Source organism: Oryza sativa, chromosome 1 (assembly GCF_034140825.1).
Source record: "Oryza sativa Japonica Group chromosome 1, ASM3414082v1".
In the NCBI taxonomy this organism is placed as follows: domain Eukaryota; kingdom Viridiplantae; phylum Streptophyta; class Magnoliopsida; order Poales; family Poaceae; genus Oryza; species Oryza sativa.
Window position 1 is genome coordinate 23762148 of NC_089035.1, and position 26360 is coordinate 23788507.

At 40.0% G+C, this 26360-nt stretch overlaps 1 protein-coding gene across 5 annotated transcripts; it reads left to right on the forward strand.

The window, feature by feature from the left end:
* Positions 1 to 1445: 1445 nt before the first annotated feature.
* On the forward strand, positions 1446 to 26121 carry LOC4326379 (uncharacterized). Of its 5 annotated transcripts, none has more exons than XR_003243344.2 (37): positions 1446 to 2414; positions 3456 to 3600; positions 4113 to 4385; positions 4501 to 4668; positions 4755 to 4970; positions 5177 to 5271; positions 5770 to 5944; positions 6895 to 7289; positions 8056 to 8179; positions 9090 to 9185; positions 9275 to 9346; positions 10913 to 11050; positions 11595 to 11745; positions 11828 to 12189; positions 13170 to 13612; positions 13687 to 13989; positions 14083 to 14307; positions 14486 to 14576; positions 14928 to 15005; positions 15165 to 15455; positions 15542 to 15739; positions 15907 to 16389; positions 17389 to 17550; positions 17626 to 17955; positions 18042 to 18142; positions 18703 to 18807; positions 19157 to 19388; positions 20139 to 20483; positions 20572 to 20673; positions 22236 to 22379; positions 22689 to 22777; positions 23205 to 23287; positions 23398 to 23513; positions 23823 to 23841; positions 24050 to 24135; positions 24687 to 24786; positions 25496 to 26121. XR_003243344.2 is itself a non-coding variant. In XM_026026818.2 (37 exons), the coding sequence occupies exons 1-37, from the start codon at positions 1699 to 1701 to the stop codon at positions 25559 to 25561; spliced, it is 7413 nt and encodes a 2470-aa protein (XP_025882603.1). In that variant the 5' UTR covers positions 1446 to 1698; the 3' UTR covers positions 25562 to 26121. The 5 variants fall into 5 exon arrangements, 4 of the variants coding, with proteins under 4 accessions (XP_025882603.1, XP_015615969.1, XP_025882605.1 ...); XM_026026818.2 differs by having other exon boundaries at positions 23823 to 23936; XM_015760483.3 differs by having other exon boundaries at positions 18042 to 18124; positions 23823 to 23936.
* The last annotated feature ends 239 nt before the right edge of the window (positions 26122 to 26360 follow it).

Genomic DNA, 26360 nt, shown 5'->3' on the forward strand with positions numbered 1-26360 from the left:
CAGAGCAGCGGGGCGGGGCAAAGCGGATGACCGGCGGAGCGGGGCATGCGGCGGAAGGAACGGCGGGGACCAGAGCATGCTGGCGGTGCGGAGCGGAATGGGTGGTGAGCGCTCCCTACTCCTCTCTCCCTTCCCCTTTTCGGCATGTGGGCAATGGAGGGCGCGGCACAAAGCACGCGGGGCGAACCGGCCGGCCGGCGGAGCGGGGTGTGTGGCGGAAGGAGCGGCGGGGACTGGAGCATGCTAGCAGTGCAGAGCGGAACGAGCGGCGGGTACTCCCTACTCCTCTCTCCCTTCCCCTTTTCGGCACGCGGCTGGCGGAGAGCGGAGCGGCCGACCGATAGAGTGGGGCGTGCGGCGGGCGGAGCGGCAATGGCCATCGGATGACTGTGACAGGCGGGGAAAAGGGCGGCGCGCGGCGGCCACAGCCGTATGAGGAATCAGCTTGGCGGCGGCGGCGTGAACCCGTTGCGCGCGCGAAAGGCGACCACGGCCGTGATCGTGCCGTGGCTGTTCGCTGCCCTCCGCTCCTCTCAACTTGACACCTGTGATGGCTGCCACTGCTTTTCCTCGTTGTCGCTCGATCCACCGCCACCAGAGAAGGGAGGGAAAGACAGGGGGAGGGAGAGGCCGCCGCTGGAGATGGGGGAAGCCGACGAGGCGAGAGGAGAAGGGCAGCCTCGACAGAGGAGGGGTGGATCTGTCGGCCCATCCCTTGCTCCCATGCTGCCGCCACTGCTTCATGGGAGGAGAGGAAGAGTGGATCTGGCCACCCCGCCGCCATCGCCTGCCGTTTTATTTGCGATGGGGAAAGGAGGAAAGGAGAGAAAAAGAGAAAGAGAGATAAAAAGTCAAAAAGATTATACTAATATGACCCACTATAGATAACTTGCACGGTAAAGTATGTGGCTAATGAGGTTCTTCATTTAGTTGGTACGCGAAGTTCGCTAAAATCGCAAGGCGCGCTGCCCTTAGAGCATCCACAATGGTAAAGTAAGGTGCTCTCTATAAAACATGTACATCTCAGCAATAGATTAGATTAATAGTAAACCACCTCAATAGCATGTCTACATGGGTATCTCTAGCTATCTAATCTATTGCCTCGTTTTTCTCTAGAGACTATCTCCAGGTTAGTAGATAGCTTTGTTCTCTCTCTTCATTTAATCTCTTTTAAGTAGAAAAATATATTGACATTGATATCTTATAAAGAGCCTATAGATAACCATTGCGGGTGCCCTTAGATCATCAGGTGTCACGGCCAAATCACAGAGCTCTGTCCTTATATAGATCACACGTGCTGTTCTCAGAACGATCACAAATTAACGGCCCGGATTGGCCCAACTGGCGTCTAGCATAAGATCCAACGACAGAGATCCGTCGATCACGTTTCCCTGAAAAAAAAAAAACGATGACACGAAACGCCCCCACCACGGCCGCATCTCTCCACTCTCCAGACTGGCCTTCTCGCGAACTCGCCTTCTTCTTCCTCCCCCAAGGCCCCAAGCCGCGCGACCCAGAGCAAAAGCCAAAAGCCCGAGCTCCACACCCCCCACCGCCCATCCGCCGCGAAGGCGCGAAGCCCCGTCACCGCGCGCGCGCGCGCGCACAGCCATGTTCGCCGCCGCCTCGTGATCCCGAAGGCTCCCCGCATCCACCCACCCACTCACCCCTCCCTCGGGGGGGAGGGATTCTTCGGCCATGGCGGCATCGGAGCGGGAGGCCGCGCTCCTGGCCCGTGTGGCCGCGAACCACCTCTACCTCGGGCAGTTCGAGGCCCTGCGAGCGGCGCTCCTCAGCCTACGCCGCCGCGCCGACCCGGGCCTCGCCGCGGGATTCCTCCGCGCCGTCGTCGCCGCGGGCGGCCGCGTCCCCGGGGTGCTCTGGTCCGCCCCACCCGCGTGCCCTTCCCCGTCCCACCTCGCCTGGCTCACCGCGCTCGAGCTCGCCGCCCTCCCGTCCACCCCCAACCCCGAGGCGCTCCGCCTCAAGGCCGAATTCCTCGTCCTCCTCCAGCACGTCGCGGACGACCCCGCTGCCACCGGCGCCGAGGCGCGGGGGACCCTCTCTAGGCTGCTGGATTTGGGGGTGGCGAGGCTCAAGCGCGAGGTGGAGGGTGGAGGGGAGGCGGGCGTCGGTGCTGAGGAGGTCGCGGTCTCCCAGGAAGATCTGACGGGGCTCTGGGGGGTGTTCCTAGACAAGGCCGAGCTGTTTGACGCGCTGTGTTCTGGCGTCTCGAGGCAGGTCGCATTGGACAGTGGTTTAGGCACGGATGTGCTCCTGTGGCTGCGGCGGAGCGTGCAGCTTGCACACCTGGACGCAATGAAATCACTTGTAGCGGCAGGAGATCTCGAGGGTGCCACTGGGCATCTTCGATTCCTTTGCCTCGATCATGGAGTGGAGGAGGATGAGTATAAGTAAGCTCTATTGCATATAGTTGGAACCTAAATATAAATCAAGTTGATATTTATTGTGGAACATCTCATCATCTGATAGGAGCGAAAAATTAGCTTCGAGGTGCAAATTGTGAATTTAGTGGACATCATAAGTTCTCAGCACATGCGTGAAACGGTAGGATCGGTGGTAGTTTTAGTTACAATCAGCATTTATTGTAAGAATACCATTTGTTTAACACTAACATATGAATGATGTAACATGTTTGGTTAACTCCATTCAATATCTTACAGCTCGATTAGGAAATGCATGTTTGTTGGTGCACATCTAAACATTTGCATGTAAATGACTTATTGGAGTGACAGTGGAGATGTAAATATTTTTAGCATGGTAGTTAGTATATTAAAAGATATTTGACTTGGGACTATACTCCCTCCGTCCCATAAGAAAACAACCTAGTACCAGATGTGACACATCTTAGAACTACAAATCTAGACATACCTGTGTTCAGATTCGTAGTATTAGGATGTGTCACATCCGGTACTAGGTTGGTTTTTTATGGGATAGAGGGAGTACTTCATGTTGACAGTGAGCTGTTTTGGAGTTATTGTGTAATCTCTGTCTGATTCAATGGTCTTGCTACATTATTCCAGTTGGGTTTGTAAACTCCCACCGTACACCTGTCCTTTAACTTCAGTTGTAGCCTATGTTTGTATTGCAAAGTACACTACTGACGGCTGCTTTCTAGTCACTGCTGCCATTCCATTGTAATGGACATGGGGGATTTAGATAATATAAGTGTGATCCATAATTTTGCAGTGCGGCTAACTAAAACCGCAATCACTAGGTGCTATCTACTTATGGCAAAAAAATTTTTCTGCAATTTGTTTTTAATATTTGGTCTTAACGCCATCATATTCATGTTTGCAGTTTAAGGTTAGACATAAAACCTGTATAAGTGGTTTCAGATTACATTTGTTCAACTAGTAGTATACTATGTACAATGGTCACAGTTTGGTGGCAAATATGGATACCTTCCATAAATTTTTAGTTTCTTTATACAGGATTGCACTAGGAGATCTTGTCAGAAGGGGTTGGCCAAAACCATCGAATTATGGTGGAACATGGTTTGAGTCACACGATAGAATAATTAAAATGTTTGGATCAGCTCTTCAGTCTAGCACTCCCCAGCTTGTTCAACTGATTCAGGTAGCAAACATAATTTTTCTTTTATCATTTCTACTGGCATGCTTCTATTTGCTTTCCCTTTAATGGACAACCAAGGGGGAACTTGGAGTCAAATAATTAAGAAGAAAGGGTGAGCATGTTGAGAACCAAACACGGGACCACACACCCCTGCCACTAGGCTAGCAAGTGCAACTCATCCTTTTCATTTTCAACCAGCCTTTTCTTTTGTTGTAATAACCTAAAACTGTTATGATTTATATTACCATTCCTTTTCTTTCATGCAACGAATCTGACCTACCTAGGTCATTCAACATTTAGTTCTTAATATTATCTCATTGCTAAAGCTTTTCTTGCGTTTCAGGTAAAAGAAAACATTGTAGGTCCTTGAAATCCCATGTTCCTCATGATCCCACCACTGTTTCCCTCTCCACTCTATTTAATATATTAATGTTAATTTATCTTTTTTTGGAATGTACTCTTGCTGATTTATAGCTAGGTGGTGCTTATTTCTGTTCTTTGTTCTTTGGTTCTAGCTCATCTTGGATGACATTCTTTCTGAAGAAATCGAAGACCATGGTGCCTCTGATGCTAATTGGATGCCCCTTCCTTTCAAAAAGTTTATGGAAACATTGTCCTTGGAGAGGGGTGCTTATTTGGATGACAAAACCATGCTGAATAGGGCTATAACATCCTGCAAGAAAGATCTGTATCATTATTCCCGAATTTCTGGAAAACATGTCCTTGAAGTCGTTATGGAAACTGTTCTTTCTTTGATTAAGAGGGAGCAGCTTCAAGAAGCAGCTAACGTATGCATTTTTTTTATGGGATATACTGCCTTCTTTTTGCTACTATGAGCATTGCAGGACAATTTCCACTAGTTATATGCCTCACTGATACCTTCTGGCAAATGGCTTTCTGCAGGCCATTTCAATGTTTCCCCTACTCCAACCATTGGTTGCTGTCTTGGGGTGGGATATTCTGAAGGGTAAGACAGCACTGCGGAGAAAGCTACTGCAGTTATTTTGGACGAGCAAATCCCAAGCCCTACGACTACAAGAATATCCACATTACCGTACAGAGACAGATGAGGTACTTCTGTGCTTCTTGGCTCTCTTCATTTCTCAGGTAGCATGCATAAAAAACTTGTGAACGATTGTGACAGCTTCTATTGGCAGACATCCTGCGAGGAGTACTTGTGTGATCTTCTATGCTTTCATCTGGATGTTGCATGCTTCGTTTCCAGTGTTAATTCTGGGCGCCAATGGAATTTGAGGAATTCACTGTTGTTTACCCAACAAGAGCAAGATTCTGATGTTAACAGTACAGAAATATTAGACCCTTTTGTTGAGAACTTGATACTTGAACGGCTAGCTGTGCAGACCCCCATTAGGGTGAGTTCTAATTTATCTTAAAATCCGATTACTCTGATATTATTTCTCCACCAAGCATTCACATGGCTACATTTTTACTACACCTTTCCATATTTTACATTTTCTCTTTTGTCTTATTCATTTCGTGTTGAGTGCAGAGCCTTTGGTTTTGCAGTTGATGGCTCAATATTCTTGTGAAACCTTTTCTTCTTGTAACTTCCATATAGGTGCTATTTGATGTTGTCCCAGGAATAAAGTTTCAAGATGCAATTGAGCTTGTTGGTATGCAGCCACTTTCTTCAACAACTGCAATTTGGAAGAGGTTCATAACCATCTCTGTAATGGCATTTCACCAACTACTCCATCCGTTTCATATTATAAGTCGTTTGGCTTTTTTTCTAGTAAAACTTCTTTAAGTTTCACCAAGTTTATAGTAAAATATACTAGTATTTTCAACACAAAACAAGCATATTATCAAAATATATTCCATGTTAGGTTTAATGAAACTAATTTGATATTTTAGATGTTGCTAAATTTCTATTAATTTTATCAAACTTAACAAAGTTTGACTAGGAACAAGTCAAACGACTTCAGAGGGAGTAATATTTATCCTTTTGATTTACATATTCAATATTGCATTCTTAACTTCTCACTTATTGTGTTTTGGTCCATTAAGATCTCACCATCTCTGTGACTCTGACCTGCCTTTTGCTTATCTCGATAATGCCTTAACTTGTTTAGAAGATTTCTTAACATTATTATGCAAATAAGGAGGAGGAACTTAATCTTATTTACGTATTGTTCACTCATAAATGGGCAGGATGCATGACATTGAGCTGATGCACATGCGATATGCGCTTCAGTCAGCCGCCCTTTCTCTAGGAGAGATGGAAAAGAGTGCAATTGATGGGAATGAACACCATTATCAGATAGCCTTGTCATATTTGAGGGAGATGCAAAGTTTTATGGAGGCTATCAAAAGTACTCCACGAAAGGTTGGCTTTGCTGCACATCTTTTTTGTTTGGCCCTTTGTCCTTAAATGAAGTGATGGTTTATGTGAAGCATGCAATACTTCTGTGCTAATTCTAAACGTTGTTTCTGAAATATAAATATAGAAAATCATGGGATCGTAAATTCTACCAAATTCTTGTTATCTGAACACATGTATATTACTACTTTTACACCTCTTTGTTTGTTAATGTTAAAGTCATCAGTTACATCATGTTATTTATATAAACTTTTTTTTTGTTACATGCACTTATTTTGATGAGGATAATTCATAAAGGGAAAACAAGTCAACAAAACAACAACCTGATTCTAGATTCTTTCTCCATTCTCCATAGCACCAGATTCCTATCAACAACTACCTACTTTTGTCTATTAGCACCTCATCATTTGAAAATAACATACACCAGAGAATAGTCCCTTGTATGTCCCCTGTGACTTCATCCATCACAAATGCTAAAAATCATTAGGGCTCAGGGGTAACCCGTCATGTAGTCCTATCTTAATTGGGAAGTTAGCATCCTCGCTGTCACATTTTTGAAACTTTATGATTTTTCAGTGCCTACCACAGTGACCATTTTTGGTGTTCTGTAATATCCGATCTCCAAATTGATGAATACCAAGTCCAGATTCTTCTGCTCCAGTCAACCTTACATTTTGAAAAACAAAGTGACTAAAGGGAATCACTCACAATATTTATGTAAGAGAAGTGCATGCCTTACTGTCCTCTACGATCTTGTGCATTTCATGCTGATACTTCTCTGTAAAATCTTTAAATGGTGATGTTTGTTTTGACTTTTAGAGGATGAACTATGATGCCATTACCTTGATATCCATCTGCATAGAGCTCACATTGAACCTATTAATCGTGCCTTACACACGCAGGATTTGCCTAAGCAGTTAAAGACTTAAAGCTTCTTTTGCTATCTTTCCATGCAGATTTACATGGTCAGCATTGTATTATCATTGTTACATATGGATGACAGTATAAAGCTGTCAGAAGTAGCCCCTTCTGAATGTTCTGTTAGTCATGAGTGCTTCGATAGTAATGTTGAATCTGAAGAGAAGAACATGGTGACATCCTTTGTCGGGCTTCTTCTTGATATACTTCGTCATAATCTTATGTTAGATATGGATAATCAGTCAAGTATGGGGCTATCACCTGCTGGCAGACAAGCACTAGAATGGAGATTCAAACATGCCAAACATTCCATTGAAGATTTGGATTGGCGTCTATCTGTTCTACAACGCCTTCCACCTCTGTCTGAACGGCAATGGAGTTGGAAGGAGGCATTAGTTCTTTTACGTGCTGCTCCTTCAAAATTACTCAACGTGTGAGTTCCTTGTTGCTGTATATCAATTTTTTGCTGTCTATTATTGTGCTCAATCGTTTGTACATCTGAAAGATCATCATGCTCTCATGCTCTGATGCGAAAGGGCATGCAGTCTAGTGGTTGCAGTGACCTGAGTAGCACCTCAAGGTCCTGAGTTCAAATCTCCATAGGAGCGAATTTCAGATTGGGTTGTTTGAGGGGCTAAATTCCCAATTTAAAAGGCTTCATATATTCGGTTGGATGTAGAAGCTGGGTAAAAAAAAAAGCATTATCCGATATAGTTATTAGATTGATTTGTTTGTATGTGCATATCATCTTGCATCTTTGTTTACACAGCTAAGGTCACATCAAACTACGTGTAATCTGTGCATGTTTGCTCATCTGAATCATGCACCATGGGCATGCATCTCACTAAGTAGCTTACAACCCAGGGTGTGATGCTGTAGATTTTTGAGCCTATCAAAATCAAGCTCACAAACTAATCTCAAATAAAAATATAATCTATTACTAAATGCTGGAAATATGTAATTTTAAGTGAAAGTTTTATTTTGTATGTAGTAACTGATTTACAATTTCTGCCTTTTATAGCCTCTACTCTTTATTCGTTATTTTCTTTTGTTTCTTTTACTTATATGATATTTTAAGATTTAGTACACTACTTCGTATTATTTGTTAATTTCATTGTCTTTCTATCTTTTATTCGTTATTTACTACTTTTATTCACACATGATTGTGATCGGCTGTACATCATTGAAATTCTTGATAGATGTATGCAAAGGGCAAATTATGATATAGGAGAAGAGGCTGTACAGCGGTTTTCTTTGCCTGCTGAGGATAAAGCTTCTCTTGAACTAGCCGAATGGGTAGCTGGTGCGTATAGAATAGCACTGGTATGCTTACTCTTGCTATTTTTCTTCATTATTGCCTTATAGATATGAATTGTTTGGCTCCTCTTTATATCCATGCACTTTTAACTCATAGGCATCCACATGTCTGGAAAACACATAATTCCATATAGCTCTATATGGCCTGACTCACCATCGCGTGAGTGGTCCATATAGGCTATAGCAGTCTTTATGATGAACTATCCATATGCATAAGGCCTAGCTTTAAGGCAAAAATAACAATAATTTCTCTCTCCTCTCCCCTCTCCTCCCTCACATCACATGGTTGGTAATTGAGTGGGCCAGTGGGACCCAGGTTAAATGTCTTATCTTACCATATACTCCTCCGTTCCAAAATAAACCAACCTAGGAGAGGATGTATATGGTTGATTTTAGGGCTTAAGGTTCATCTTATGTCCTAAATTGTGGATGCCCGACATTGGCGTGATACCCAACATGAATAATTGACCGCTAATTTCTGTTGCACTATATTTGTAAAACCTAATATAATCATGGCATGATGAAGGATCTTGGGAACAAATCTACCCAACCCCAAGTACTTGTATAACTTTCATTGGGCAATGAAATGATTTGGCTGCATCTGTTTATAATCTCACCTTTTCTTTGACTGGTGAGAGCACACAGAGTAAAGCGTTTTGCAGTGTCATAGTCTCATAGACATGGTTAGCATATTTGGAGTGGCATATAACCTTATGATCTGTCTTCGTTCTTTCTTTTTTGGATGCTAATAGTTGCATTAGCAAAGGGAAAGGGTTCTATGCAGCATATGTGCATTCTGCAAAACAACTGAATGTTGACCAGTGCTAGAAAATATTGTGAAGTTGTATTGAACTTAGTTGTTCTTAGTTCCTTTTTATGCTGCCTGAAGATTAGCAAATACTTTCGGATTTTCCAGGTTGAAGATGCTGTAAATCGTGCCACAGACAACTCAAATGCCACACAAGAATTGGATATCTTGTCATTTCGTGCTCAGCTTGGTCCTTTAACTACTGTGAGAGTCTCTATTTATGGTCTGCATCAAATATTTTTCATGATCATCACTATGGATTTTTGACCTGAAAACACTATGTGAACTTTCAGATTCTGCTCTGCATTGATGTAGCTGCAACTTCTGCTAGGTCAGGAGATATGTGCCGATTTCTTCTTGACGAGGTAGGTTTTGATGGTTATGCATTTCTATGTCTTCATATTCTTATTCTTATGGACGTTGGTTCATGAAGATAGCATAAGGGCCCAAAACTCCAAATACTGGGATAAGGTTTGATCGCTTTTCAGAGTGGGGCTTATGTAATGAAGCTAGGCTTCACTTTAAAATTATGTATTAGCATATTGCTTGTCATGATAGAGTTACCTTGGTAACTTCTATATGGATGGTTCCCTGCTACAGTACCGCTGATACTAATTCACGCAAACCAGTAACCTTGAATTTGCTTATCCTCAAGGGTAGGATCCTTGCCATCCTAACAAACTTCTAATTTCATAACTAAACCATTTCCTTCCTAACTAATGGTACCAAATGATTAGCATCTTAGTAACCAAACTAGTTATTTAGGCAATAGATAATTAGATATTATTATTGTGGAAGGTAAACTCTTCCTTAGTCATACTGCTACCGTAGGCAGCACCCTTCTTGCTACAGTCCCAATGCCCATAACATGTACTCCCTCCGGCTTTTCTTCAAGCGCTGAGTCCCTGACCACCGTTGGTAGTAGTTGAAGCACCAGTACCATCGCGGACGCGCTTTCATTATTTAGGACTGAAACTTGGCCTAGCCTAACAGGGCCGCCGCCGCATTCCGATATTCTGTTCTTTTGCTTGTGTCCAGAGAGGGTCTCTGCCACTACAGCTCCCTGAGCAAGCTACCACCTTTTGCTTACCCTCATTGCCTTCATGATTTTAGAAATAAATCTCACCTCTCTGGACACATGCCCATTTGCTTTCACCATCAAACATATCCAGGGGCTTATTGGATCTGGTCGCTGCTGGACATGAGCCATACTCAGTGCCCTTGCAGTTGTTAGATCTGATCAGGTACTGCCATTTCCTGGTCACAGGCAATGGCCTTGACCATACAGCTGCCTGACTGCATTCATCACCGGTCGAGGACCTTGACCACGCCATTGCTGACCATTGGCGCTCACTGTCACCTGGTCATAATTTGATGAAAGCACTGCACTACTGTCATGTTGACCCTGGCAATGGCCACATGATGACCAATACTTGTCGCACATTTGCTGTCCTAGCCAGGCCATGTCACATTGGCGAAGAAGGCAGCAAATGGAAAATATCAGGTGGTAAATGCAAAAAGAGTTTAGCTTTCAGTAACACCATTCATACAATTTATAAACAGTACTTGGCAAACGCTTTTACGGCAATAATTGAGTGGTACATAACCAAATTATCCATATTTCTGTAAAGGCCAGTAAATGATGTTTATCTATGTAAGGCACATTTCACTGAATGATGCAGCTTCATTAATCCTGAGAACAAAAAAAAAAGGAACAATTAAACAGCAAATACTTTGTCTCTGCATGTTTTGCACTGTTTAATTTGACATCGCGATTCCTGTTCTGCAGACAATTTTTACACTGTTATGTTATGTTGGTTCAAGTTGTACAGGCTGCACAAGTTCACTTGGATAACTTCTAGCTTATGGTATATAGTACTTATTTTTTAGATAATTGAAGGCTTTAAGTGGAAATTCTTTCACATATGCAGGCTACAAGTTTGTTATCTGAAATATTTCCAGGAAGCTCCCCAAAAGTAGGTCCAAATTATTGGGATCAGATTCAAGAAGTTGCTCTCATATCAGTGATAAAACGCATCCTTCAGCGTCTACGTGACATCTTGGATCTGGTGAGCTTTTGTTTTATTTGTAACCACTTGTAGACATTACTGGGTTGTTTAAAATCAAACCGTCCTAAGATGAGTACCACCATGTGCTGAGTTGCTGATCTCATGGTTTTTGAATGAATGTCTAGGACTTCTTCTTGTTTTGCTTCCTCAGTTATTTCCTGGGTGAAGTATTACACTGCTAGGAGTACAAATGCATTACTTGTAATAAGGGTTCCCTCAGCTTTTCCATGATTTTTTCCCTCGAAAATGCAGGAGAGCTGCATTTCATTTCATTAAGGGGAAGAAAAACAACACAAAAACACAAAAACGCAGGAGAGCTTTTTCCATGCTTATTAGCACAGTCAATGTCAAGCTGTTTCTTTATAAGAATACTATGCATTGATTATGTCTGCAACTTTTAATTTGGTTATTGAACCAAAGCAGATGTGATATTCCTACTATTGCATGCTTAATAAAGCAAAACATCTATGCATTTTTTTAGGGTTAATTGGATCCATGCCATTATAACAAAAATTAGAATGACATATCTTTTGGTCTCATCTAGGAGGGCTATCCATATCTTCAATTAGTTTTTACCGAGATGAATGCCTCCTCATCAACTGAATCTAGCAGAGTTGGACAAAAGCAACGTCCTCTTGGGCTTCTGCACCAAATGATTGATGATGCTTTCAAAGGAAAGCGACAATTCTTAAATGGTAATTTTTTCTACTTTATTCGGTTGAGCGGTAAGTCTGTTTTCTGTGATGTTCTAATAGCATTTCTGAACAAATCTTTCAGGTAAGCTTCACAATGTTGCAAGAGCTATTGTTGATGAGGACTCTGATGGTACTTATTCAAAGGAGAGTATCAAGATAGAAAAGAGAGATATTTTGAGCTCTGAAAAAGGAATAATCCTTGGTCATGGACTTAGAATCCTAAAGCAAGCATCTAGGACTGACCAAACAGCGTCAACTGTTGTTGAAAACAATGCAGAGCACAAAGGATCTACTAGCAGATACCTGGGTCCTGTATCCACTAAGCCATCAACATATTTATCAAATTTCATAATATATATTGCAACCATTGGTGACATAGTGGATGGAACTGATACGACTCATGATTTCAACTACTTCTCCTTAGTCTATGAAAGGCCCAAAGATGTAAGCCATTTACAATTTTACATATCATGTTCTGAAGTCAGATCAAATCTATACATTTTCACTTTTAATGTTTTTCCTTCTTTGTACTGGAAACTTGAAATGATAGTCCTTACCAAAAGTTTCCCCATTTAGGATTATGTTTAATTGGCTGGCGTTTTTATTAAGGCCTGTTTGATTCAGTTCCCGTATCAATACATACTTAACTCATTGGGCTTCTGCCTTCTATTTTCTTTAAGTGACAATATTTTGTGATAGAAAATCTTGCTGTTAAGACCATCCATAAATTTCTGTGTTTTCTTGTATTTTGTTTTGAGATCTCTTTGGCCTCAGAGCTAATGTGGAACCTGGAATTCATAATGTTAATGTAAATAGATATTAGTTGTTAGGTGTCCCTGGAATATCTTTTACAAGTTTTTGTGATTAAATGTTTAAATATTATCTCCGTGCCAAATATAGCTACTTCTGGGTTATGTACATAGCCAGAAGTTGTTATATTTTGGGGTGGAGATAGTATATTTAGTTGAACATAGCAGTGTCCGATTCTGTTTCCTATGATTTTGTCTGACCTAAATTTTTATTCAAAGTGCTTCAACCATGATGGTTTATATTTGATTTATTTCAACATCCTTTATAGTTTCACCTTAAAAGTTGGGGATAAAACTTGGTAAGAAATCATGCCCACATGAGGATATGCCAATGATAACATTAATAAGGGCATGGTATATTTGTCTATGAAGTGAATCCTTTTTAGAAACAGGGGGTAACTAATGTTCAATGTGGGCCTATTTCATTATTCTGATGTGAAACCTGGTATTGATTTGTATGAACTCAATTACTGCTCTTTTGGCAGCATTCTGACCCACCAAACACTTTCCTTGTTTCTATTATGTTAATTTCTATGTGGCTCAAAAACTTAGGAGCCATATAAATTTGTTTCAGCATGCAGCTTTTAGTCATATAACATGTGTTTTGGCATGCAGCTTTTAACTCGTCTTGTTTTTGAGCGCGGAAGCACTGATGCAGCTGCAAAAGTAGCTGATACAATGGGTGTAGACTTTGTGCATGAGATCATATCTGCTTGTGTGCCACCTGTTTTTCCTCCACGCACAGGACAAGGATGGGCTTGCATTCCTCTTTTACCTACCCTTTCTAAAATTAATTCGGAAAACAGATCACAATCTGCTCAAGGATGGAGTGCGCACGATTCATCATTGTCTTCTCGTCAGGAGCCCCTTTATCCTCTTCAATTAAATTTAGTTAAACATTTGGCACAGTTGTCATCAGTTAGAGCAGTTTTGGCATGTGTGTTCGGAAGTAGCATACTATCTGGTGACAGTGAATTATGTTCCAATGTAAAAGATGCAAAACAAGCCCCTGAAATCAAGAGGTCATTCTATGAATTTGCTCTTGAGCAATCAGAAAGGTACTGAACTACTGATTAGTCATTTAAATGATTATATTTAACTTTACTTTTGTAATTGACTAAGTTCTTTACAGGTACCCAACATTGAACCGTTGGATACAGATGCAGTGTAACCTTCATCGAGTATCTGAATCTGCTGTATCAGCTGAAACTGACAATGAAGTCACCTTGCATCAGCCCAAGGGAAAGTTTTCTTCGAAGCGAGCCCGTGAACCTGACAGTGATGCCGAATCGGAGATTGAAGATATTGTCATAAGCGGGAAATCCACTTCAAATTCACTAGAATCTCCTAAGTGTGATGAGGCTAAATTAGAGCCAACAACTTTTATTTCATTTGACTGGGATAATGAAGGACCATATGAGAAAGCAGTTGAAAGGTAACACATCATTTGTATGCCACTCCTTCTGCTACTTGGAAAGGTTGTTTGAGTAGTTTGAATCTGATGACTGTGGTTACTTTGTTTTTGCAGGCTAATTAATGAAGGAAAACTGACTGATGCTCTTGCTTTATCTGACCGCTGTTTGCGCAATGGAGCTTCTGATAAATTGCTTCAACTGCTCATTGAACAAAGGGAAGAAATAAGTTTAGGGGCCAGACAGTCCCGTGCATATGGATCTCATAATTTTGGGAGTGATACATGGCAGTATTGCTTGAGGCTGAGAGATAAGAAACTGGCAGCTCAACTTGCTCTGAAGTATGATAAGACATTTTAGTTTGAACCTTTCATTGTTGCGATGAAACTTCTGATTTATACGCATATTTTGAGTTTTAGTGTCTCTGATACACATGCAATTTGTGTGCATTATCATGCTACCATCTTCTGTTATCCAGATGTGCTTATTGAGTTATTTATTGCATATGAACACTGGCAGGTACCTGCACAATTGGGATCTTGATGCTGCAGCAAATGTTTTAACTCTGTGCATCTGCCACTTACCTGAGAATGATCCAATGTGGAGTGAGGTAGCCAGATTTGCATCTAATTGCATCTTAAGTTTGTACATTATCTTCAAAGGTCATACTGTATCTCGTGATTGCTCACCATGATTTTGTTTTGTCTAAGAAAATCATGATTTTAAACATGCATGGCACATTGCCACCTTTGACATATGCCTACCCAAGCTAACACTAGGAATGGCTTACTGGCTTCTTGCCAAACTGCTTAGCATTTCATGTACAATATGCACTTGAATGATTACATTTTTGTGGGCAAATTTTTCAATGATAAATGCCCAAATCTGTCTGAAGTTTGAGCTTTATAGATCTTGTTTAGCATTGTTTGCTTGTTAAATCTCTGCCTTTTTATTTGTACAGGTGCTACGCATGAAGCAATCTTTGCAACGCTATGGTCATATTATGACTGCAGATGACCATTACACCAGATGGCAAGAGGTAACCCAATCAAATGTGCACAAAATACTGACTAAGCCAACCCTCCTCCCATTTTTTTTAAAAATTATTCAAATGCAACAAGCATAGGCTTCAGCCTTTTCTCCTCAACTTGTTAAGTGTGTTCATCATAAAATTTCTGACCATTGCTGAAATTATTAGGTCGAAGTTGATTGTGAAGATGATCCAGAAGGTTTAGCACTTCGACTTGCTGCCAAAGGAGCTGTTTCTGCTGCTTTAGAGGTTGCTGAAAGTGCCTCTTTATCAATTGATTTGCGGAGGGAACTGCAAGGCCGGCAATTGGTCAAACTTCTAACCACTGATCCACTGAATGGCGGAGGGCCAGCTGCAGCTTCGCGGTTTCTGTCAACCTTGCGAGATTCCAATGATGCTCTCCCTGTTGCCATTGGTGCCATGAAGCTTCTACCTGACCTGCGCTCAAAGCAGCTTCTTGTATGTTGGCAGATGTGACACATAAGTCAAGTGTGGTAAAGCTTTCCTTTCAGTGATTAAATTGAAATCGATTAATGTACTTTCAGGTACACTTTTTTCTTAAGCGTACAGTTGGGAATCTGTCAGATGATGATGTTGCACGACTTAATTCATGGGCCTTAGGTCTCCGGGTTCTGTCCTTATTGCCATTGCCATCACAACAGCGTTGCTCTTCTCTGCATGAACATCCTCAGTTGATCCTGGAAGTATTATTGATGATGAAGCAACTCCAGTCTGCTTCTTTGGTATTGCATTGCATCTCAACTGATTTTTTGTACTTCTTGACTCACAATCTTGAATACCCTAGAAGAATAAAAATGATTATCATCTCTCAGTACTAAACTCCTTACAGCTGCCATTATACTTGCTGTACCTGTTGTATTAATGGAATATTTCTTATTTTTGACTGCAGATTTTGAAAGAATTCCCATCCCTGAGGGATGACAAGTTAATTGTTACTTATGCTAAGAAAGCAATATCTATTAATGTTAATTCTACTCCTAGGGAACCTCGACTAACTATCTCTGGCTCAAGAGCAAAGCAAAAAAAGGTTGCTGCACCAGCCAAAACAAATTTTGTGCAGAGCTTTGGTAACTTCCAGAGAGAAGCACGCAAAGCATTCTCATGGGTCCCTCGTGATAGTGGCACCAAAACACCCCCAAAAGATATTCTTCGGAAAAGAAAGAGTTCAGGTTCAGGAGGTGAAAGGTCCTCTTGGGAAGCAACACCTAGTGTACAGGAGGAGCGGGCACCTGAATACCCTTCTGAGGGGCAAGAAAGACTTCCTTTTGTCTCTGCTCCTGAGGAATGGGTGCTTACTGGAGACCCTGATAAGGATAACGCAACTCGTGCATGCCATAGATACGAATCCTCCCCTGATATTACATTATTTAAGGTAAGCCAAATTTATCAGGCTTTGTCTTTCTGGCAATGCTGCTGACTTTTACATTTTTATCCTCCATAGTCTGAATTGGCTCCTGTGTTTTTTCCATGTAATATGTTATGCATTGACGCTGGCCTAACTTTCTGCTAGCCTGTTGACTCTGTATGGTTTTGAGTTGTAGCTTTTAGTTATGTACTTATGTTCTTTGTATAAAAAAATTGAACCTTGCTGTTTAGTTGCCTTAGATTTTGATGATGTGCAGAAGTGTGAATTTGGTAGAATCATATGAGTAATACTGTGTTAGAAAAAAACATAAACAGAATTTATATATTGTAGCACATATTGTTTTCAACTGTGTGCCCTGGAAGGGACTTCCAAATTATCCAGGAGACCAGGACATGCAATGCACAGGTTTGTGACGAAACAGGATATAGTTGAGATGAATCTTGGGCCTAATAGTCTTACTGAGTTGTTATGTAAAATGCAATTGGAATTTACACTTCTTTTGTTAGATTGTACTGACTGACTAAACAGCACTACTCCCTCCATCCAAGAATATAAGCATATCTGGAGTTTTTTGGGGTGATGTGATTGGTTGACATGGGGAAGTAGCGGGGAAATTAAATGAGGGATGGTTGTGATTGGTTAAGATGAAGTAGGTGGGGAAATGCTTATATTCTTGGACAAATTTCAAACTTTCAGATGTGCTTATGTTCTTGGACAGAGGGAGTATACACTAAATAGGGCAACATAGTGACAGCATGCTAGTAGTTTCAGAGATGTTAGTTAATATTTGTAATGATACTCTTGTTGGTCTGCTTAGTTTTCATCCACTCCTGTAATTCAGTTTTCTAATATATTAATAAACTTAGAAAATGGATGTGTTTTGCTACTACTTTTACTAGCAAATCTTGTAAACATTTTAATTTATGAATTGGAGTTAAGGGGTGCTTTCAATGTTTTGACTTCCTGTTATCTATTTGCTCTAATTCTTCAACAATCCTTTTGTAGGCATTGCTTTCATTGTGCACCAATGATTCAATAGCTGGGAAAGGTGCACTCGAAATTTGTATAACTCAGATGAGGGATGTGCTGAGTTCCCTACAGTTGCCCCTCAATGCGTCTATGGACAACATAGCTCGAGCTTATCACGCGACAGAAACTTATGTACAGGTACACGAAATGGCTAACAAGATGGAACTTTTGAGTGGTACAGCATGCTAAATTAACAGTATGTCATATGTTCAGGCACTCTCTTATGCGAAAAATCTATTGAAAAAACTAGTGGGGACTAGTGATTTGTCAAGCAGCTCCGAAAGAAGTAGAGATGTTGATGATATTTCTGTGGACACGGGCAGTTCAAGCGCTGGAAGCCAAAATATAGATGGGCTGTCTGATCTCCTACCTCTAGCTGATTTGTGGCTAGGGCGTGCAGAACTACTTCAAAGCCTTCTGGGGTCAGGGATTATTGCCTCACTAGATGACTTTGCTGATAAAGAATCTTCAACTAATCTGCGTGACAGATTGGTCAGCGATGAACGGTATAGTATGGCTGTATATACTTGTAAAAAATGCAAGGTACGAAGTGTTACAACTTATTTCTGGTTTATACTTCACACTTGCTATGACATGGACAGTAGGCTTAATGGTGTGATCAATTTCAGATTGACGCCTTTCCAGTTTGGGTTGCATGGGGCCATGCTCTAGTTCGAATGGAACATTACTCTCAAGCACGTGTGAAGTTCAAGTATGGAAAGCTCTGCTTGTAGGTTTTGCCAAAAGGAAATAGCGTTAGGGGAACACAAGAATATGTCTGCCTTCAGAAAATAAGACAAGAGGATAAATGAACTAATAACCTTTTCTGATCATTTTAGTTCTTTTAAGGTCCAAACTTTCGTTGTTAATGACGAAGAGGTTTTTTTTATTACTAGCTTCGTTTTGTTATATTTTTTCCTCATTAGACAGAAGGGATTTTGTCCTCTAGCATGAATAGTTTTTATATGTGAGGCCCAATTGTTAAAAGATGTTTAACATAAAGTTTGTCTATTTTCTTCTATCCTTCTACTTTATCACCAGAAGGATGACGAAATGTGTTTCCTTTATTAAATTCGTTGCTGAGATAAGTGAGTTAAAAGAGTCGCAATATAAATGGAATATTGAAACACTTTTTCGTACGTCCAGAGTGTGAGAGAGGAGATGTTGCTAATGCTGATCTAAAGCATTCTGAGTTTGAGCACTATGTTAGCTCATTATCTTTTAATTTGCCTGTGGAAGTGATACTGTTTATCTATTGTAGTTTAACCTTCTGTTGTACTCCCTTTCCAGACAAGCTCTTCAACAATACAAAGGGGATGCAACTCATTTTGTCCTTGAAATCATCAGTACAATTGAAGGAGGGCCTCCTGTTGACGTTTCTTCTGTCCGTTCTATGTAAGTGATTAGCTTCAAGATTTTTTTTCCATATTTTTCTGAACTTGCAGTAAAACATTGTCCTTTGACAGACACAAAAACAGATGACGATCGCACTAAACACTCTGTGATCCATAGTTATATTGATGATGCTCCCTTGATAATTCAGCAATAGATCTTATATGCTATATTTAGTGTTTCTTTCTCTTATCTTAGTTGACATTATCTGTATTTAAGCTTGAGGCGAAAAACTGGTTACTGGCTGATCAATTCACCAAAATAATCTATTGCCACTTTCTAGCATTTTTGGGAACCAGGAGAAATTTCTTTCCTTCTTTTCAGTAACAATGCTGTTAACCTTGCATTGCAGGTACGAACATTTAGCAAAAAGTGCAGCTACCATTTTTGATGATTCACTTTCTGCTGATGCTTACCTCAATGTTCTCTACATGCCATCCACATTCCCACGATCTGAGAGGTCCAGGCAATCGAAAGGTCCTATGGACAGCCAGTTTGAATCTGTTGGTTCATACCTAGAAGATGGTCCTCGCAGCAACCTTGATGGAATCCGATATGCCGAGTGTATTCATTACTTGCAAGAAGTAAGATTTATACCCCCAACTGTATTCCTATTCTTCTTTCGCTAGCATACTGCCCACATGGTGCATAGATCTCAAATAAATATACTGTTAGTTCTTAAAAAGTGCAAAAGAAAAAAATAATCCAAACCCCAAATCTGTACACAACATTTACATCAGTGATCTTACAAATAACACAGAGACGAGATCTTTTGAATTGAGAAGTTAGGGGTGTAGGCATACCATCACCACAACTCCTTTAGGCTGTGTTTGGAACCCTGGGTTCCCAACCCCTCTCCATCGTATTCCGCGCGCACGCTTTTCAAACTACTAAACGGTGCGTTTTTTGCAAAAAGTTTCTATATGAAAGTTGCTTAAAAAAATCATATTGATCCATTTTTGAAAAATATAACTATTACTTAATTAATCACTCGCTAATGTACCGCTCCATTTTCTGTGCGAACTGTGCTTGTTGGGAACAGATGCTTCTGAACACAGCCTTAAGTCTACTGGATTATCCTAGCTCAGCTGCTTAAAAGTTATAGTGGCTGTTACTGTATGCACCTGAATTGTATTCCTCATGTCCTGTTCACTACTGGGGTGATCAAATTCATACAAGATCTCGGCAGCTAAAGCCACAACCCTGAACTATTTTTCAAGTTTTGGTTCACAATTGGCACAGCTCCTTTTAGATGCATTTTAGAAATTGGATAATCTATTTAATATTTTGTCAATTTAAAGCAATTAATGGTTTTTTTTCGGGGATTCTTGCAGTATGCTCGACCAGAAATGCTTGCTTTCATGTTCAGGCATGGTCATTATGCAGAAGCGTGCTCCCTGTTCTTTCCATCAAATCAACCAACTGATGAAGGGGAAACATCTTTGTCTTCAATTCCGCGAAATGATCCTTTGACAACTGATTATGGGACAATAGATGACTTGTGTGATCTGTGTCTTGGATATGGTGCTATGACTGTTTTGGAGAACACAATCTTGACAATTACTCAGTCACCCACATATCAGGGCTCAGCTATGACTCAGTACATGAATGCTATCCTCACTCGCATTTGCAACTATTGTGAAACACATCGGCATTTTAATTACCTCTACAACTTTCTGGTACTGCTAACAAATTTCCCTTCGAATTATTCATGTGGAATACACTGATTTTGTGCCAAGTGTTAGTTACACTGATGTGGTGTATCAGGTTCTAAAAGGTGACCATGTTGCTTCTGGACTTTGCTGTATTCAATTGTACGTTAATTCAATGTCTCAAGAGGAGGCCTTGAAGCATTTGGGACATGCCAAGGTACACTTCTATCATATCTTTATAGCATAACATGCTTGTGGTATCTATGAATGATTGCACAATTGTGAGTTGTGCAATCCTTGCATTGTTATTGCTAGAGGTCTGGAGCATATGCATCTTGTCTAGCCTACTCAGGGAAGCAGGATCTTCGTAAACCAGCATTAGCAAAAGATTAAGTGACAACTACCACTCTCTTATGAATGGGAGGGTAGAGTACCCAATGATACTAGTAGTATTATCTAGTTATGAATTATATTAACCAATTTTGACATTCTTTAAATTATTAGATGCTGCTGCCCATGGGCATCATGAGTTCTGACCTGCCAGTTGACCACTTGGCTTGTGCTGTTGTTGGTCCCGTGGCCCTTGTTCATGCAAAACATGGATATGCTTGGATTTAATTGGCCTAATCTCTGTTTCTAACTCTACCGTATCACACAATTGCTAGTTTGTTTATGAGGATCATTGGTCTAGCTGAAATTTAATAACAGAATAAGCTTCATTTATGAGAATGATTTCTCCACATGTCCATACAGTTGTGGCCTTGTGGGTACATATGCTATCACCACCCAAATGTCTTGATAGCCAATATTGTTGCAAACTTCCAACTTTCAAACCAAACAACCCCTATTCCGTTCATCCCAATGCCCTAGCACAAGACTTGAAGCACTTTGGATAGGTAGCATAGACCATGTACCTGAATATTCATGCCATCTGCTTCATTTTGTGTTATTTTGGAATTGACCAAGAAAATCACTTATATTATGGTCATAGTTGCAGAAAAACTCAGGTTTCTTGGTGAGTGGTAGTTACCCAATTCATTTATGCTTCAACTAAAACATTCATCTTGCACCTTGGGATTTAGTAAACCAGAACTACCTCTTTAGCTTTTTGGCTTCCATTTACTACTCCCTCCGTTTCACAATGTAAGACTTTCTAGCATTTGCCCACATTCATAAAGATGTGAATGAATCTAAATATTTATATATGTCTAGATTCATTAACATCCATATGAATATGAGCAATGCTAGAAAGTCTTACATTGTGAAACGGAGGAAGTATTTTTTAACAACCCTTGACCAAATTTCAACTTGTTACCATCAAAATGCATGATATGAAACTCTGACTATTTTGCTCGTATATATTCATCAGAGTTAGCAAAGGCACTCTGAAGAGTAAAATTGTTTTGGTGGGGTTTAACACCTTATGACCATAAAACCTGGGTTAAGTGACACTAACCAAGAAACCTAGTTATTTGTGCAGCTACAGCCATGAAACAAATGTTTTGAAGTTTACTGTAACAAATAATGGTGAACATGTGTTTGCATAATATACTTTGTTGGGTAGATTGTGGTACCATAATACAATAGTTATGTTGCCATAATTTTCTGTGTTGATGCAACTTGCTCATCACACAGTGACACGGATGGCTGCTGTAAATAAAAACATTTTTGTTAAATATGGACCTGGGTTCATTTTATTTGGAGCTCTATTGTATTGTAAAATAAACAAATAATGATTTAACTGTGTTTTTCTTATGCTGGGCATTCTTATGAATGCAGTCACATTTTGAGGAAGCCTTATCAGTGCGAGATAGAACAACTGAGGCTACAAAGCTGGTACCAAGAACTGCTCGCAATAAGAGTGCATCAGAAAAAATGACTCGAGAAATGATAATGAAATTTTCTACTAGGGTGTCCTATCAGGTGAGGAAATTATCGAAACAGATAAAATTTCTTTGTCAAGCATTCATTATTTGTTTTTTTATCAATACATGTATATATATATATATATATATATATATATATATATATATATATATATATATATATATATATAACCAGCATGACTATTATTTGTACTTCCTCCATCCCAAAATATAGCTACTTTTCTGGTTCAAATTTGAACTGCGAAGGTAGTTATATTTTGGGACAGAGGGAGTAGCTATGTAGTAATTTTGTATCTGCAATGTTAGATCTAAATCAGCTAAGATATTTTTACATGATCGATTGTAGATGGATGTAGTGAAGGCCCTCAATAGTGTAGATGGTCCACAGTGGAAAACTTCCCTTTTTGGGAATCCAACTGATGCTGAAACTCTGAGGTTTGTATCACTTCTTTGCTTGTGAAGGTCGATTCCCTTTTAACTGCTCTTGGAGGAGGTCAAATTATCAACACATTACTATCTAAGCGAAATGTGCCTCTTGGACTATCGCTACTATCACATGATAAAGTTTAATTTACATTTTTCACTTCATGATTTAGTTTTATCATGCTATTATTGAGCTATTTTAAGTGTAATACTGTAATGGCAGAACCGTCGACATAGTTTCCCTGTTAGTGCTTCAAATGGTTGAGAGGCACTAAAAGTGATTATGCCGAGTTTGTTCTTTTCATTATTTATTTGTTTTTTGTATCAAGGTTTCTGTAGACATTCGCTGGGACTAAACTGCTTTCTATGTTATCTTTATGACAACATTTAGTTAGATTTCATCACCTGTTGACTTGTCTTTCATATTATTATATTACAGGCGGAGGTGCATGGTTGTTGAAACGTTGGCTGAGAAGCATTTTGATTTAGCTTTTCGGATGCTTCATGAGTTTGATCTCCCTGGTACTTATTGAAATCAATATTTGCTCCTAATTTTGTGGAATTAATATTCCAAGATATGCTTATCGTGGACATGGAATCTACACACTCAAGTACTTTCCATTTCTTTACAGCTGTTGATATATATGCTGGTGTGGCAGCATCCCTTGCAGAAAGAAAAAAAGGTGGCCAATTGACTGAGTTTTTGAAGAACATAAGAGGAACCATAGATGATGATGAATGGGATCAGGTAACATTTACTCCGTAGTCTTTTTCTGCAGCCTTCAGCTTTGATTACATGCCAAGACTTGGAAAGAATATTCTTGGAGCAGAATATATTGGCCATGATAGAATCTTTTGAATTATGTGTTCTCCTTGTTAATCAGCTTGCCAGATGATGCTGGCTAGTTTTTAGTCCTATATCAAAATTCACGTTGTTCATATGTAATTATTGTCTAGGGTTCACAAATTTGATAGAATGCTATGTATATGCTTCCTAAAAAAAGAGTATCATATGAATGCTAACTCTTCCTATCAAATTCTATTTCCTATATTGCAGGATGAATTTGTTTCATCAGGTGTTCAACTATTTAACATGTTACTGATGTTCAGTCAACATATGCTTAAAGCCTTGGACATGCTTTGCATACTTATGGTCCTTGACAGAACAAATGTGCTTTATCATTAGCCCAATATGTGATGCCCATTGTTTAGTAGATCTATTCGTGTGTGAGGATAGTTTATTTGATTGCTCTGCTGATATATTTGTTCACTTGCTTTTAATAGGTTCTGGGGGCTGCTATAAATGTTTACGCTAATAAGCACAAAGAAAGACCAGATCGCCTTATCGACATGTTACTCAGCAACCACAGGTATCAGTTGTTCACTACATAGGAAAGATACTCAAATGTGCCACTTTATTGTCATGATGGAACTTAACCTTAATTTCCTCCTGCCTTGCCTCCTTTAGTACTACAAATTACTTTATGGTTCTGCTGATGTGGTATTTTAATTATTATATTATCTGTAGTTACAGGCTAGTGTTATAATCACCCAAATAGTAATTTGTTTTGGTACCAAAATCATTAGACACCAACAGCTTACTATGCAGACTAGTAGGCATTCAATCATAGGAGTTTCTATGAGACATGCCCCCCCCCCCCCCCCTGGGCATGAATCACTTCACAGACCTCTGCCACTATACCGCCCTCAATAAATCTAGCTAACATTTTTTTATTTGGGGTACAAACCATCTCCAATACTTACCAAACATCAGCCGAATGGGCTTTTACCCTTCATTCTTTTGACTGCCTGTCAACAATTGTTCAGGAAACAATCATGTTTATTAATGACTCTATGAGTTTAAGGTGAACTTTGAAGCACCTCTTTTCCACCCTTTCTAACCTGCTTCTGAACTATTCAGGAAAGTACTTGCCTGTGTTGTGTGTGGCCGTCTAAAAAGTGCATTCCAGATAGCCTCCCGAAGTGGAAGTGTTGCTGATGTTCAATATGTTGCTCATCAGGTCAGCCACCTTCACAGGTCTACAAATGTTTCATGCTTGATGACAGAATAGGTTTATGGTTGTTCCTTTGCAAGTGTTCACTATAACCAGAGATCAGTTAAAGCCCCATGGGCCAAAATCTGGTTTGGTAGATAATGGGCATATGCCAATTGGATCCCTTCTTTTTAAGATCAGTTCTGTACTGTTTTATTGGATAAATGGTGGAGGAAAACTGAACTAGAAGTCTAATATTAAATGATTATTCAGGCCTTAATTTTAAGATCAGGTCTATACTGTTTTTATGGATAAATGGTAGAGGAAAACCCAACTGGAAGTCTAATATTAATGACTATTCAGGTCTATGTTAGGCCCTGAATTTTGAGGTTACTTATTTGGCACGTTTGTATTAAGCGTATTACCACAGTCACGTTAGGAAATGGTGGAGTTCATTGCATTTTCAAGATATTAACAGGAGCCTACCTATCAGTTAGCCCCTTTGTCTTGTTTTGAATTTTAGATCTGTTCTCAGGACTCCAGTTGGCAATAGCATGGTTCAAAATGTTAGGGAAAATCGAAACTAAAAGTTTAGAGACTAAAAAAAGGAAGGCTTTTTTTCCCACTAGTAATGTTTTAGGGAAAAGATACAAGTAAATGAAGCAATATGTAGCTGAATATCCCCTCATCCTCTATTCACCGTATTTTGTTCTAACTGATGTTTCATGTTTGGTAGGCATTACATGCAAATGCGTTACCCGTTCTTGATATGTGCAAGCAATGGTTAGCTCAGTACATGTAATTCCATGTGCTGTGCCACCCCATAAATGCTGGAGTGCTCAGAACTACACAAAAGAATGGTAACATCAGGAGACATACTCCGTAGTTCTTTGGTGAATGATAACATCAGGGGACATACTACGTAGTTCTTTGGTGAAACTGCCCTGAGAATGCTGAGAGCAAGATCAAAGACCATGGTGTACAGTTTTCCTTCCTCATGTAAAGCATGCGTGCACACCCATGCCTCTATATATATTTGTTCTTGCAAGTGGCCTTTTTTGTGGCTCATTTGCAAAGGGAGGTGCTTGTGGCTTCCTCTGTGGCTTAAAATTTTGTAGTTAACTAGTAGTACAAAGGGAGGTGCTTGTGGCTTCCTCTGTGGCTTAAAATTTTGTAGTTAATTAGTAGTAGTTCCGTTGCCTCTTATTAAAGTTGGAAAATGTGGCGTTTTTTTTTTGTATAATGAAAATAATTTTTTTTGGCAGTACAAAACCACAGCCCATGTGTACTTTTGGTGTATCTGGGTTTGCCTGTGCACAGTCTGCCAATCTAAATTGAATAAATATTGTTGGTTAAAGTTAACTTTCGTATATCAAAAAACTGAGGTAGTAACTCAGTCAGCTCCTGATTCATCTTTATTGCACGAGAAATATGGAGCCTTTGCCAGTCCAGTTGATAGTTTCTGTTTCCAAAGAGAATATGTTCATCTGAGGTCTCTTAATTTTACACCGAATCCGATTTACGCCCTTGAACCCTAAAACCAGATACAACCGGTCCCTAAATTGTTAAAACCGGTGCAAAGGAGGTCCGTCGGTGGTTTT

Bases quoted from the DNA above. Each gene is read 5' to 3' on its own strand.
- LOC4326379 (XM_026026818.2), top strand. From the start codon at position 1,699: ATGGCGGCATCGGAGCGGGAGGCCGCGCTCCTGGCCCGTGTGGCCGCG. The intron at 14,577-14,927 runs GTAGCCAGATTT...TTATTTGTACAG, and splicing joins ATGATCCAATGTGGAGTGAG to GTGCTACGCATGAAGCAATC. The intron at 17,956-18,041 runs GTACGAAGTGTT...GATCAATTTCAG, and splicing joins ATACTTGTAAAAAATGCAAG to ATTGACGCCTTTCCAGTTTG.